The sequence below is a fragment of the Aegilops tauschii genome, chromosome 1 (assembly GCF_002575655.3).
Source record: "Aegilops tauschii subsp. strangulata cultivar AL8/78 chromosome 1, Aet v6.0, whole genome shotgun sequence".
NCBI lineage: Eukaryota > Viridiplantae > Streptophyta > Magnoliopsida > Poales > Poaceae > Aegilops > Aegilops tauschii.
Window position 1 is genome coordinate 350,401,161 of NC_053035.3, and position 16,027 is coordinate 350,417,187.

At 44.0% G+C, this 16,027-nt stretch overlaps 1 protein-coding gene across 1 annotated transcript; it reads left to right on the plus strand.

Moving 5' to 3' along the window:
- The first annotated feature begins 8,710 nt into the window (after positions 1–8,710).
- Positions 8,711–15,011, plus strand: LOC109751110 (coatomer subunit delta-1). Its single transcript, XM_020310019.4, has 12 exons — positions 8,711–8,930; positions 10,239–10,294; positions 10,502–10,541; positions 10,872–11,095; positions 11,389–11,628; positions 12,156–12,321; positions 12,931–13,235; positions 13,568–13,754; positions 13,827–13,980; positions 14,430–14,492; positions 14,584–14,680; positions 14,774–15,011. The coding sequence occupies exons 2-12, from the start codon at positions 10,292–10,294 to the stop codon at positions 14,861–14,863; spliced, it is 1,569 nt and encodes a 522-aa protein (XP_020165608.1). The 5' UTR covers positions 8,711–8,930; positions 10,239–10,291; the 3' UTR covers positions 14,864–15,011.
- The last annotated feature ends 1,016 nt before the right edge of the window (positions 15,012–16,027 follow it).

Sequence of the window (16,027 nt, forward strand, 5' to 3'; positions counted from 1 at the left end):
GGATAGACCTCCAAGAACATCGAGGAGAACATGGTATTGAGAATCAAAGAGAGAGAAGAAGCCATCTAGCTACTAGCTATGGACCCGTAGGTCTGAGGTAAACTACTCACACTACATCGGAAGGGCAATAGAGTTGATGTAGATGCCCTCCGTGAACGAATCCCCCTCCGGCATGATGCCGGAAAAGGCCCCAAGATGGGATCTCACGGGAACAGAAGGTTACGGCGGTGGAGAAGTGTTTTCGTGGATGCTTCTGAGGGTTTTGGAATATATATGTGAATATATAGGAAGAAGATCTAGGTCAGGGAGTCACCCAGGGGCCCACAAGGTAGGGGGCGCACCCCCTAGGGCGCGCCCTCCACCCTTGCCGCCGCCTCGTGGCTCTTCTGACTTGCACTCCAAGTCCCCTGGGTGTCTTCTGGTCCTAGAAAAATCATCATGAAGTTTTATTCCATTTGGTATTCCTTTTCTACGAAGCTCAAAAACAAGGAAAAAACAGAAACTGGCACTGGGCTCCAGGTTAATAGGTTAGTCCGGAAAATAATATAAAATAGCATATTAATGCATATAAAACATCCAAAACAGATAATATAATAGCATGGAACAATCAAAAATTATAGATGCATTGGAGACGTATCAGTCACACCTCGGGGTTATACCCCCAACAAAACCCAACCGTCTCTTTTGTGTAACTTATGAAGACGCATTTGTCCGCTTTGGGTTCGAGCTTTTCCGGCTGATGCCTTTTGACATAAGCATCGCAGCCCCAAACCTTAAGAAATGACAACTTAGGTTTATTGCCAAACCACAGTTCACACGGTCTCATCTCCATGGACTTAGATGGTGCCCTATTTAAAGTGAATGCAGCTGCCTCTAATGCATAACCCCAAAACAAGAGTGGCAGATTGGAAAGGGACATCATAGAACGCACCATATCTAATAAGGTACGATTACGATGTTCAGACACACCATTACACCGTGGTGTTTCAAGTGGCGTCAATTGTGAAATGATTCCACATTGTCTTAAGTGATTGCCAAACTCATAACTCATATACTCTCCCCCTCGATCAGATCGTAGGAATTTGATCTTCTTGTTACGTTATTCTCAACTTCACTCTGAAATTGTTTGAACTTTTCAAACGTTTTAGACTTATGCTTCATTAAGTAAACATACCCATATATACTCAAGTCGTCGGTGAAGGTGAGAAAGCAACAATATCCACCGCGCGCGTCAACGCTCATCGGACCGCACACATCAGTATGTATGATTTCCAACCGGTCACTTGCCCGTTCCATTGTTCCGGAAAACGGGGTTTTGGTCATCTTGCCCATGAGGCATGGTTCGCATGTGTCTAGTGATTCAAAATCAAGTGACTCCAAAAGCCCATCGGCATGGAGTTTCTTCATGCGCTTAACACTAATATGACCTAAGCAGCAATGCCACGAGAAAGTGGTACTATCATTATCAACTCTACATCTTTTGGCACCAATGTTATGAACATGTGTATCACCACTATCGAGATTCAATAAGAATAAACCCCTCACAATGGGTGCATGACCATAAAAGATATTACCCATATAAATAGAACAACCATTATTCTCTGATTTAAATGAGTAGTCGTCTCGCATTAAACAAGATCCGGATATAATGTTCATGCTCAACGCAGCCACTAAATAACAATTATTCTGGTTCATCACTAATCCCGATGGTAATCGAAGAGCGAGCGTGCTGACGGCGATCACATCAACCTTGGAACCATTTCCCACGTGCATCGTCACATCATCCTTCGACAGCCTCCATCTATTCCGTAGTTCCTGCTTTGAGTTGCAAATGTGAGCAACCGAACCGGTATCAAATACCAAGGCACTACAACGAGAGTTGGTAAGGTACACATCAATAACATGTATATCATATATACCTTTGTTGACGTTGGGCCCCTTCTTGTCGGCTAGATATTTGGGGCAGTTCCGCTTCCAGTGGCCAGTTCCCTTGCAATAGAAGCACTCAGTCTCCGGCTTGGGTCCAGCCTTGGGTTTCTTCATGGGAGGAGAAACTGCTTTGCCACCTTTCTTGAAGTTTCCCTTCTCTCCCTTGCCTTTCTTGAAACTAGTGGTTTTATTCACCATCAACAATTCATGCTCCTTCTGGATGTCTAACTCAGCGACTTTCAGCATCGTGAACAGCTCGGAGACTGACTTGTTAATCCCTTGCATGTTATAGTTCAACACAAAGCTCTTGTAGCTAGGTGGTAGCGATTGAAGAGCTCTGTCAGTGACAACCTCTGGCAGGAGCTCAACTCCCAACTCAGCCAGACTGTTGTAGTACCCAGACATTCTGAGTATGTGCTCACTGACAGACCTGCTCTCCTCCATCTTGCAGGCATAGAACTTATCTGAGGTCTCATACCTCTCGATACGAGCATTCTTCTCAAAGATAAACTTCAACTCCTGGAACATCTCATATGCTCCATGAAGTTCAAAATGCCTTTGAAGTCCCGGCTCTAAGCTATACAACATGGTGCACTGAACTATTGAGTAGCCATCAACACGCGACTGCTAGGCGTTCACAATGTCCACAGTCGCTGGAGGGGGTGGCGCACCGGTCGTTGTAGACATCCCACTCAAATCGACATCGCTCCGGTCGTCCGAGTGTAACATGATCCAAATTCATCAACCCAAGTCCGATCATCACGTGAGATGAGGTGGTTTCATTGGTGAACATCTCCATGTTGATCATATCTACTATATGACTCATGTTCGACCTTTCGGTCTCTTGTGTTCCGAGGCCATGTCTATACATCCTAGGCTCGTCAAGTTTAACCCAAGTGTTACGCATGTGCAAAACTGGTTTGCACCCGTTGTATGCGAACGTAGAGTCTATCACACCCGATCATCACGTGGTGCTTCGAAACGACGAACTTTCGCAATGGTGCACACTTGGGAAGAACACAATTTTATCTTGAAATTTTAGTGAGGGATCACCTTATAATGCTACTGTCGTCCTAAGCAAAATAAGATGCATAAAAGGATTAACATCACATGCAAATCATAAGTGACATGATATGGCCATCAACTTGTGCTTTTGATCTCCATCTCCAAAGCACCCGCATGATCTCCATTGTCACCGGCATGACACCATGATCTCCATCATCTTGTCGCCATCGGGGTTGTCACGCCAACCATGCTTCTACTACTATTGCTACTATTTAGCGATAAAGTAAAGCATTACATAGCGCTTAATGATTGACACGCAAGTCATACAATAATTAAAGACAACCCTATGGCCTCTGCCGGTTGCCGTATGCATCGACATGCAAGTCGATATAAACTATTACAAACATGATCATCTCATACATAAAAATATATTTCATCATGTCTTTGGCCAAATCATATCACAACATACCCTGCAAAAACAAGTTAGACGTCCTCTAATTTGTTGTTGCATGTTTTACGTGGCTGCTATGGGTATCTAGCAAGAACGATTCTTACCTACGCAAAACCACAACGGTGATATGCAAGTTGCTATTTAACCTTCTACAAGGACCGCCTTCGTCGAATCCGATTCAACTAAGGTGGGAGAGACAGACACCCGCCAACCATCTTTATGCAACAAAGTCACATGCCAGTAGATGGAACCGGTCTCATGTACATGGACATGTAAAGTTGGTCCGGGCCGCTTCATCCCACAATACTGCTGAATCGAGAATATACCAAGGAAGGAAGCAATCGAAATATCAACGCCCACAAACTCCTTTGCGCTCTACTCGTGATGTCATCTACGCATAGACTTAGCTCATGATGCCACTGTTGGGGAACGTTGCATGGGAAACAAAAAATTTCCTACGCTCACCAAGATGAATCTAGGAGATGACCATCTACGAGAGGAGAGATTGGATCTACATACCCTTGTAGATCGCTAAGTGGAAGCGTTAAGAAACGCGGTTGATATAGTTGAACGTCTTCGCGATCCAATCCGATCTAGCGCCGAACGGATGACACCTCCGCGTTCAGCACACGTGCGGCTTGATGATGTCTCCTTCTTCTTGATCCAGCAAGCAAGAGAGGAGAAGTATATGAGATCTCAAGCAGCACGGCAACGTGGTGGAGATGGTGGTGGTGCAATCCCGGCAGGGCTTCGCCAAACGCCATCGGAACCAATCTGAGGAGAAAACGGGGTTTTGGGAGAGGTAGGGCTGCCGCGGGGGCGTGGGACTTTGGTGTGTCCAACCCTTACCTCTCCCCCACTATTTATAGGTGGCAAGGAGGAGGGTTGGGGCACAGCCTTGGCCCCTCCTCCAAGGGAGGTGGTGCGGCTAGGCCTAGGGAGGAATCCTCCCTTCCCAAGGCACCTCGGGGGGTGCCTTCCACCTTTAGGACTCTTCCTTTATCCTATCTCTTGGCGCATGCATGGGCCCCTTAGGGCTGGTGCCCTTGGCCCATATAGGCCAAGGCACAGCCCATGTGGCCCCCGGGGCAGGTGGACCCCCGGACCCCTTTCGGCACTCCCGGTACAATACCGATAATTCCCAAAACTTTTTTGGCAACCAAAATATGACTTCCCATATATAAATCTTTACCTCCGGACCATTTCGGAGCTCCTCGTGATGTCCGGGATATCATCCGGGACTCCGAACAACATTCGGTCACCAACATGAATATCCCAATACTACTCTAGCGTCACCGAACGTTAAGTGTGCGGACCCTACGGGTTCGAGAATAATGTAGACATGACCGAGACACCTCTCGGGTCAATAACCAATAGCGGAACCTGGATGCCCATATTGGTTCCTACATATTCCACGAATATCTTTCATCGGTTGAACCACGATGCTAAGGATTCAGCTAATCCCATATGCAGTTCCCTTTGTCCATGGGTATGTTACTTGCCCGAGATTCAATCGTCGGTATCTCCATACCTAGTTCAATCTCGTTACCGGCAAGTCTCTTTACTCGTTCCGTAATACAACATCCCATGACTAACTCCTTAGTCACATTGCTTGCAAGCTGATTGTGATGTTGTATTACCGAGTGGGCCCCGAGATACCTCTCCGTCATACGGAGTGACAAATCAGTCTTGATCCGTGCCAACTCAATAGACACCCTCGGAGATACCTATAGAGCATATGTATAGTCACCCAGTTACGTTGCGATGTTTGATACACACAAGGTACTCCTCCGGTGTCAGTGAGTTGCATGATCTCATGGTTATAGGAACAGATACTTGACATGCAGAAAATGATAGCAATAAACTTGATACGATCATATGCTATGCTTATAGTTTGGGTCTTGTCCATCACATCATTCTCCTAATGATGTTATCCCGTTATCAAATGACAACTCATGTCTATGACTAGGAAACCATAGCCATCTTTGATCAACGAGCTAGTCCGGTAGAGGCTCACTAGGGTCATGTTGTTGTATATGTATCCACACATGTATTTGAGTTTCCAATCAATACAATTATATCATGGATAATAAACGATTATCATGAACAATGAAATATAATAATAACCACTTTATTATTGCCTCTAGGGCATATTTCTAACAGTTGATGCCCAGCTGGTTGAGGTTGAGCTGGAGGAGTACACATTAGCGACTGATTAGTTTACCTTCCAGCCGACCAAAGATATCAAGAAGATCTAGGTTCATCCGACTGACCCAACCAAGATTGCCCAGATTGTCGTCGATCTATAAGAAAAATATGAAAATGCACTCACTAGCTTCCTTTGTGAGAATTGGAACACCTTCGCGTGGCAGCCGTTAGACATGCCAGGAGTTCCAACGAAGCTAGCTGAGCACTCACTCAACGTGATGAAAGACGCCAAACTGGTCAAGCAAACCCAACTTCGTTTCTCCGTGCCCAAGCACAAGTCTTTCAAAGAGGAGATTGCTCGCTTGTAGGCAGCCGAATTCATCAAGGAGGTCGAGATTGCTAGGTTGGAGACTCCTAAGTGGTAGTAGTCTTCGGCAAGGAATCAACTTGTGATTTGCCGCCGAAAACTTCATGAAGGTTTGGAGCTGCTTCGGAGTCTTCTACCATTAGTGATTGAGAATCACATTCGTTGTTATGCCTCACACAAGGAGAATAGAGTGAGCCTTCATGGTGTTGGTGTGCCTTTGTGGTAACACCCTACCCTTCCAACGGTTACTAGACTCCCTCCAACGAAGTGAAAACCAGAATACATCCTCGTCTCCGTGTTTTGGGTTATATCTAACCCTAGCTCCGTACTTGTGATTACGCTGGTCACTTGGCCTCGCATTCACCATTACTCGTTGGACTCATTATATTATATTGATTTTATCATCGTAGCAATTGTTTAGGCCCGCCTTTGTACTCCACATTGCTTAACTTTCTAATAATCGATTTGGAATTGTATCCATCTGCCTCCCTTTAGGTCCATCTCGATCCTTTGGGCACCAACTAAAGTGGGTGACAAACATCAGAGAGAGAGAGAGAGGTGCTAAGTAAAAAAAATATAATCGATTCTAGTACTTGAACCAAGTTTTAAGAAAGAGTGGGGCCCAAGCTAATTCAATTTGCGAGAGAAAGGTACATAATGAAAAAATAGTATTATGAAATGTGGGCCCAGAAGTAGGTGCTAAGAAAAAGTTAATATTTGAGTAAATTTAGTTCCTTGAGTTGGGTTCTAGTAATTTTCTTAGAACGAACCTAGGGAAATCAGGTGATACCACCACTCAAAGACTCCCATGCTCCCATTTTGAAGAACTCATACTTATATGTATGACAAGATCAACAGGGATCGTCACCCCGCATCTCCACAAAGAAGGGTCGGTAACCCCCCCACCGATCGTCTCCTCGAGGCGACTCGGGCAGGATCCCGAAGCCATCGTCGCCTCCCCTTGCTGCCGCCGGCTCACATCTTCGGTGGTTGGCGGTGGTGGGACTAGCACCTGAGCGACCTTGCTCCAGCTGTGACCCCCTGTGCTCTCCACACTATTGCTATTCAAACCACCACTGACTCGGCGACACCACTTCTTCCACATGAATGCATCACCGACCTGTCGGGGAGGCCGAATCCCTACTACATTGGTGTAGTTGATCTGGTTGTGCCGCATCCGCACCCAGTTCATACCACTCCCAGGCGTCAGATATGCGAAAGAGGGGTAAGCATCGTCCAACTGGCCTTCGGCCTATGGAGGTCCCCAAAGTGGTGCGCGCGTTGTACTGGCTCGCGGTCTTTAGCGCGCAACTTAGATTCAACGCACCGATGTGCGGTGCCCCCTGCTTCCTCATCCTCTCGACACCCTCCTCATCTGCCTCCTCCTTGTGCCCTCGCGCGATGTGCGTCTTGTCGATCGCCCTACATCCTGCTCGGCTCCTGCCTAAGCTCCATCATTGTCCCTACATCGACTTGGCTACTGACATAGGTGGTGTCCCCACTCCTTCATGCATCTTGTCTGCAGCGACCGCCGTGCAGGACCCACTTGGTCCTGACCATGCTGGCGGGGGTGACGTGGATCTGATTGCGTTTGAGGCTGGGCACATAGTCGACATGTGCCTTTGCTATATATATCCACATATGATGCCCTCGGCTTCAACCTCCCCTACCACATTGCACTTGCGTATAGCCCCATCGAGCCCCCCAACATTGGCGGCCACCAGTCGTCGATCTGCAATCATAGTGGCTGTTGCGACCTGTTGCTTTACCATCGGGCTGGGTTCCGAGAGTAATCCTTGTTGCCCCGAGCGTCAGTTGACCACAACAGCTCTAGGCTAGTGTCGCTTTCCTCCCTCGGGGCGTGGTCCTTAAGCTATACCTGATCCTCTAACATCGTCCACAGACATTGTTCACCTTCGTGAAGGCTTCATTGTGAGCCCTTCGCTGCCATCCATCCGCCCTACCCTTCGTGTGTTTGCGTCGCCCTGGTGATGCTTGCTCAAGACCCTCTCATGGTTATCATTGTGTCGCGGTGAGCTTCGTGCTCTTGGTGTTGTCTCGGTTCATCTTTGCTCAATGATGATGCAAGATGCCTCACAAGCTTGCTAATCGTTCCAATTTTCTGTGGCGGAGCTTCAAGTCAAAGCTCGTATTTGCTATGGCACTTGTTGATTGTGGATGCTCCTGAGCCGGGTTGTTTGCAAAGTCTTGGTGTTGTGATCCCTCGCTGACACCCAACATCTAATTGCGTCTCTCGTGGTGATGGTTTTTTGTCTGCTAGCTAGGTCGTGCCTTGTCCCGGGCATCCTTTTTCCTCATCTTCGTTTCCCTTTGTTCCTGTACAGTTTTCGGCCCGGGTTTCCTCATAAACGGGGTCAATTTGTTAAAGTTTTCGATCCAGTTTTCAAGCCAAAACCAAAATGGGTGGATCTTGCCTTTGGCCTCTTTTAAGCAATGTATCCACCGGGGAAGCTCTCCTCCTAGTGACCGTTCAAACAAAGATGTTTCACAATTTTTTTTGAAGGTTCACAACACATGTGTCTACAACTCCTATGATATTCAGATGCAAATCCGACTACTCATATTGGATTTGTCTAATTTTTTGTTTCTTGATGTGTACTTTTGATTTTGGCTCTGATTTTTTTAGTGGTTATAAACACATATCTTTTGAACATTCATCTTTTTATGAGTTTTTAAAAATAAATGTGTTTTCTTCTTTCAAACTGAGAGCATTTTTTTTAGAATGAAAAAGAAAAAAAATTGCTAGCCAAAAAAAACCCCGAAACAGTGCTGAGGAAGCAATGGTGCGTGAGGCCCCGGGGTCCTACGCGGAAATTGCTAGCGGAACTCTGAAACTTGCGCCGCTTTAACCACTCTCGTCTCGTGCGACCTTCTTCCCCCCACCCTCCAGATCTCGCCAAAACTCTACCGGAACGGGCGCGCTCCCGGCATTTTCTCCATAGCCCTCGTCGCGGACGAAGGCAGTAGATCCGGCGGACGGCGGCCCGGCGCATCTCCTCGCCTGCGAAGGTATAATTTCCCAACCCCTCCCCCTCCTCCTTCTCCAGTCCTCCTCCACTTCATTCTCCTCCCGTCGCTTCCCCTTCCCGCTCCTCCCCGTGGCTAGCCCCTCGCTTCCCTTCCGCCGGATCTGCCCGTTGCTCCCCTTCCGCCCGTGAGTACTGCTTCCCGGCCCACCGATCTCCCACTCCCCCCAGTCGCCCGCTCCCCTGATCCTCCTCGGGCTCGTTTGTTCAGATTAGCGTGCCCAGGATGCCGGATCTGAGAGGCCTAGTGCTATTTACGATGTGCATTTTGTCGGTGAAATCTGGGATGCTTAAAGTTGTTGGGTTGGCCGTGTTGGATGTGAACTTGTTGAGTATATTGTTGCCTACCTGATGCACCATGTATTTTTCATATGCAAAGCAGTTTGGCAATAGTTTGCACAATTGAAAATCGTTGCGATATTTGTTTCAGAGATGAAAAGTTTGTGGTATTGGTCGTTGATGGTCAAATTGGTTCTGCACTAGAGCTGAGCGGTGTAATGTACAATGTAATGAATAAGACATGTTTTTCCCCCGAATCTGAGAGATGGGATGTACATGTTTGAATAAAAAGGTTCCACTTGCCTGATTGCCTCCATGGAAATTTGTCCTTGCCCCAGTCTGATGATCAGATCCACTGCCTGAGATCTGAAGCAGTGTCACCATTTCTCGTTCCAACCGTCTGTCCCTCCCCTTCCTCTGGCAGCAGGCAGGCAAGCTTCAATGTGAGATCTGCCATTACCATCCTCGCTGGGCATCTTCACTGTTGTGATCATTCTCATCCAGTTCTTCCTTCCTCTCTGACCCATCCAGTTGGTTGCAGACTTGTTTGCTCCATGGTGGAGCACCACTACAAGCACTTTACTTAAAACCATCCCGGTGGTGGGGGATCATATAGTTATTGAACCGGCAGTGTTTGGTTTTATCAAGTTCTCGTCGGTGAAGTTCGTCTTCTTGCTGAGTGCTAGTTTACCATTTGATGATGCGTCAACTGTCTGAACCGATCACGTTAGTGACCCGCTAGAACCAAACAAGTAAGGGAATCAATCATCACAGCACAACTCCCTGCAATTCCGTTCCAAGTACATCTGCAATGTCATTCTTGAACCAAACAAAAATGTATTGGATTGAGGAGCATGTTCAGCAGCTATTTTGTTGCTCTGAAGCTTGAAGGGCTAGTAATAAGTATATGGCTCCTAGTGATGCAATTACGGTTACCTCTTCTTTTCTCCGCTCAGTGTTGGTTTTGCTGGATGATTGTTTGCTGATGCATTATTCTTTCTTCTTCTGGCAGGTGCATAATTTGCTGGCTTGTGTTAGTTCGGGGGACCAACAAAGTTACTGAAAATGGTATGGTGAATTGCCTTAAGCCTGTCAATCTGCCTATGAATAACCAGTTAGATCTGGGCTCTCATGGTGTTTTTTGTTGTCATGAACATGTTAAAAGTTTTCTTTATTGCTCATATTAAGTCTGCCTGACCTTTATTGCAAAATAAATTAAAAAAAGTAGTCCCACTTTATTGTTTGAAGGAACTGATTGTTCTCATCTACCCCCAGGTGGTTCTTGCTGCTTCCATCATCTCAAAATCTGGAAAAGGTGCGATGAGTTAAAACATTTCAGTTAGTGACTGAATATTCATGCCAATCCCCAAATAAATTGATTCATTTTGTTCTTTTAATATAGCATATAATTTTCAGCCAAGGTTTACTAACTGAAGTGAACTACTCCCTCCGTCCCATAATATAAGATGTTATTACAACCAATATACTCACATATTGATTGTAGTAACATCTTATATTATGGGATGGAGGGAGTAGCTATTATCATAATGCTGGATTAGTGCATTGTTAACTTCTATATTCTGTGAGTTTGTATGCAACAGGGCTCCTTTGTGGTTAACATTTCCTTCAAAACTTTACATTGCAGCACTTGTTTCAAGACAGTATGTTGACATGTCTCGAATTAGGATCGAAGGATTACTTGCAGCATTCCCAAAACTTGTTGGAACTGGGAAGCAGCACACTTATCTTGAGACTGAAAGTGTCCGTTATGTTTATCAACCTATTGAAGGCCTATATCTGCTGCTTATTACAAACAAGCAGAGTAACATTCTTGAAGATCTGGACACACTGAGGCTACTATCCAAGCTTGTATCCTATTTTCATATCTTCAGTTTTCCAGTTTTAGAATCCTACCTTATTAATAAAGTCATTAAATAATACATGAAAAGGGTGATAGTTTTTGTAATGTATTTGTTCCCTCATGATAACTAAACAGCAGATAGTGTATCTTGAACACCATTCTTCGTTGATAAATTATACTTAAAAATATAAATCATGTGTAAGAGCTGGGAGTATCTACCCACCATTGTGTATGCTGCTATGCTGTGATATTTCTTTTTTTGCAATAGTTCAGTACCATGGTCTCCTTAACATTTATAAAGGTGCCTGAGTACTCTTCTCTGGATGAGGATAGTATCTGTAAAACAGCATTTGAGCTTATATTTGCATTTGATGAGGCAATCTCTCTCGGAAACAAGGAAAATGTGACGGTGCAACAAGTCAAGCAATACTGTGAGATGGAAAGCCATGAAGAGAAGGCGCATAAGCTGATGATGCAGAGCAAAATCAATGAAACTAAAGATGTCATGAAGAAGAGAGCTAGTGAGCTTGACAAAATCAGGGTATACCATACACTTTTCTCTATAATAACACTATGTATTCTACCTTGGAGAAAAAAAATGACATTTAATTTAGTGAGCTCTGGTCATTAGGAAAAAGAAGACACTGTAATTTCTAGTTGGTTTGTATGGGTTATTTGGGATATTTCAGCTGTCAATTTTGCATCAGCTTAGGTCTATTATAGTTGGTATCAGCTGCTTCAGTCTCGCATGTTTGCTTGGGTCACACTTTTACAGTTAGCCAGTAAGCATGTCTTGGCTAAGCTTTCTTTTTTTCATTACTAATTTCTGTAACATTAGAACTTGTAAGCATATGTAGGAGAATTTATTATGGAAGTGAGCATTGCTAGCAAACTTGTCTTATATCCAAAGGAAAAGTGCCAATTACTATAAAATGACAGCATGAATTTGTATTTTATTGTTTAAATCGCAATTGCATTTCATCAATTACAGCACTCTTACCATACTGTTTATTGAGCATTATTTTGATCATGCCTTGAGATTTTTTTTTCTGGTTGGTGTTGATTCAGATGGAGAAAGGCAAACTTGACAAAGGAGGATACTCATCAATATCTGGTCCCCGTGTTATTGAAAAAACTTTCAGTGACATGAACATTAGTGGTACTGGCTTTGGAAGTGGTTCTGGATTAAGTGGAATAGGCGCTGATATGGACTCGTTTGCGAGTAAACCCAAAGGTGGTAACTTAAGGCCTCTTTGTCTTTTAAGCAAATAGTTGTCTCACATGAATGATAAGTTACTCACATTAATGAAAAGTTACTGTTACAAATTATTTTGTGGGATTGGTTAACACCTTTCCTTTGTGTTGTTTGCATGTAGTTATATTTCATTGTGGTGTTCTTTTCATGTATATGAAATACATTCATTAGTATAGATTCATTAGTAATGAAATGCACACACTCATGTTTGTTTTGTGTACACAATAGGAAACGCTAGAGTTTACACTATTCATGAAAATAACTCAGAGTTTACCTACTGCAGCACTTCCATTCATGCACGTTCCATACGAGTATTTTAGATTCATTAGTATAGTTCTTAATAATAAAAACATACCTGCCTCTTGATTTCTCCTGTTTGTGCATTTCATTGTTGGTTGTGTGCTGATAGATAAATCTCTGGGTTTCTCGGATATGCCAAGTAGGGAAGTTTTATTCAGGTCTTTGAAGGCAGATTTTCCCCTGTTAATGCTGGGCAGCTATGTTACCTGCCTTGTACTATTGTTAGAGAGAGTTCAGGAAGCTATATCACAGACATTTTTGGTCTAATTAACAGCAACATGTCTACAGGTCGTCCGTCAGCTGCTGCTACTGCTCCTGGCAAAGGTTTTGGTATGAAATTAGGCAAATCACAGAAGACAAATCAGTTCCTAGAATCTTTGAAAGCTGAAGGAGAAGTCATTTTGGAGGATGTACAACCAAGTGCAGTTTCTTCAAGGTCCTCGCCTCTTATACCAAGCGATCCCATCACCGTGACTATTGAAGAGAAACTTAATGTAATAGTTAAAAGAGATGGAGGTGTTAATAACTTTGATGTGCAAGGAACCCTTGCTCTTCAGGTCCTTAATGATGCAGATGGATTTATCCAGTTACAGGTATTATTTTTCTGGACTTCAACCAACAGTGCATTTTATTTTCATTGTCAGTTTAGTTTATTACCGCATTTTACACTAATTGAACAGACTGGTCCTCTTCTGTTGTGTCAACATTCCAGCTAAAATAATTCTTGCATGGCCCATCTATTGCATGGGAATACAATATCGGTCATTTTCACAAGTTATGACATTCATATTCATTTATGTTGAATTTATTTATTGATGATGTTAATCAGAGCAATAAAATCTTGTTGTACACTATTATGCATTATGGAGTGGCCCACCACAATTTATTGGAGCTTATATTTTTGATATGTGATGGTGCTGTACAGATCGAAAACAAAGATGTACCTGGACTCAGCTTCAAAACACACCCCAATATCCACAAGGAGTTGTTTAACAGCCAGCAAATTGTTGGAGCAAAAGATCCAAACAGGCCTTTCCCAAGTGGTCAAAATGAAACACCACTTGTGAAGTGGAGAATCCAGGGGATGAATGAATCGAATTTACCTCTGTCAGGTGCGCAATCACTTTATTCTGTTGTGGTATTCTATTAATCTGGACATTCTGTAATTCGTCTTGTTTGTGTAGTTAACTGCTGGCCCTCGGTATCTGGAAATGAAACCTATGTCAACATTGAATATGAGGCTTCAGAGATGTTTGACCTGAACAATGTTGTCATATCTATTCCTCTGCCTGCACTTCGGGAGGCTCCAACTGTTAAACAGATTGATGGAGAGTGGAAGTAATGTTTCGAGCTACTCTTTTGTTTGTGTTTCCTGATATGTTTTAGTTATTAGAATATCTTGCAGAAATTATTAATGACAATTTTCTAATGTACATGAGAATCATGCTTGCAAATCCAGTTGCATGGTGTTATACAGTCCTATTACCACTTCACTCCCTTTTTGATAATATGGTCGATATTATATAAACTGGTAGTGTTGAGCTTAAAAAATAGGTAGTGATGACCTGCATTCAAACCAATTGTCCTTACAACTGGTGTTTCAAGCTAGTAAGGAGTGGACATTGATGAAATAAAGCTCTAGCATCCTATATGTCAATATGCTTGATAGTAGTAAAGAAACGGTGGTACATTTTATTGCTCGTCGTTGCAGAATGCAATGGCGATCAGCTGCTTATATTCGTTGCTTCTCTTCCTGATTGTTATCTAACTTCTCCTTGTGCTTATAGGTATGACCCAAGAAACTCTGTATTGGAATGGTCCATCATCCTTATTGATCAGTCAAACCGCAGGTGGATGAGATATGTTATTTCATTGACTCAATAGTTGTGGCTACTACCTAGTTAAATCCTGTTTCACTAACCAATGTTTATGCCTTCTCAGTGGGTCGATGGAATTTATTGTCCCCCCGGCTGACCCGTCAACATTTTTCCCCATCTCTATTGGATTTGCTGCTTCCAATACTTTCAGTGATTTGAAGGTTAGTTAGTTCTACTCTACTGTTTGGTTTTGACTGTTTTTTTTTCTTTCTGATCTCCCCAGTTATTTATTTGGGTTTCTGGAAAAATGTCAGGTCACTGGAATTCATCCTCTGAAGGAAGGCAACCCTCCAAAGTATTCACAGAGGGTCCGTTTGGTTGCTGCGAACTATCAAATAGTCTAAAGCCATAATTAAAGCCGTTACTGCTGTTTCTTGTTAGTGGCACAACGAGTATAATTTTGCATCAAATTTGTTTAAAAATGTGTGTGTTGGCCTGTCCCATACATAGCGTGTGGCACCATTGAGAAATAAAAGCATGAATTCTCCTGTACCCTGTTTGTAGTATTTCTCGTGAGATTGCTGTTTCTGTTTCGTACATGAACTGTTGGGTCTTTGAAATCTTTGCGATCTGCTCCACTACCTAAATTTCACTATTAAGCAGAATAAGTAGGGAACGAATGTTCCGCCTTGAACCGCTCAACATCCAGGAGTTACTTTTCTTTTCTATTAGTAGTGTGATGTGTTCTGCTTCGAACCGCACAACCAGTTGAGTTACTTTTCTTTTCTCTTAGTGTGATGAGCCTAAAGCTTTACGGTTTTGACTCGGTGCTTAGCCACCACAACTTTAGCATTCAGGTAAATTGATCTTATCAAACACTACCATTTCCCAGGCTGCGTGCTTTTGTGTAGGATTTTCGGCTTGCAAGTTGTTATGATCTCTCTCGGCCCACAACTTTCCCCTGGCTGAAATGCTCGCTCCTACGTTTTACCGGAAGAACAGCCAAAGGAAAGGAGCACCGGTCATCATCTATAGCATTCTACCGTGGAAAGAACCACCATTCCTTTAATAGGGTGCTTATTCTACTGTGGAAGACCAACCTGCCTTAAGAGCATCTCCAGCCGTTGGCCCCCCAGGACGCATAAAAATCGCCCCCTGGGGGCGAGCCGGCGACACAATCGGCGCTGGGGGCGGGTTTGCGCCCAGTCGTCGCCCCTAGGCGCCGAAATTAGCCGACTTTTCAGCCCCATTTCGGCGAATAAAGGGCCCGTATGGGCGAGAATAGGCCCATATTCGGCGTGGTTCGCCGTGTCTCGGCGTTCAATTATCAACACAATTTTTTCTTATCACATATTTCATCACAGGAAATCAAATACTTCAAAAAAGTACAACAACAAATAGTTCAATACAAATTATATAGTTCAACAAATAAAAACTCATATTTCATCACACGGCGCCCCCTTGAGCCTTCATAGGTGCTCAATCAGATCTTTCTGCAGTTGATGATGCACCTGTGGGTCTCGGATCTCCTGACGCATACTGAGATAGGCAGTCCAGGTTGCCGGTAG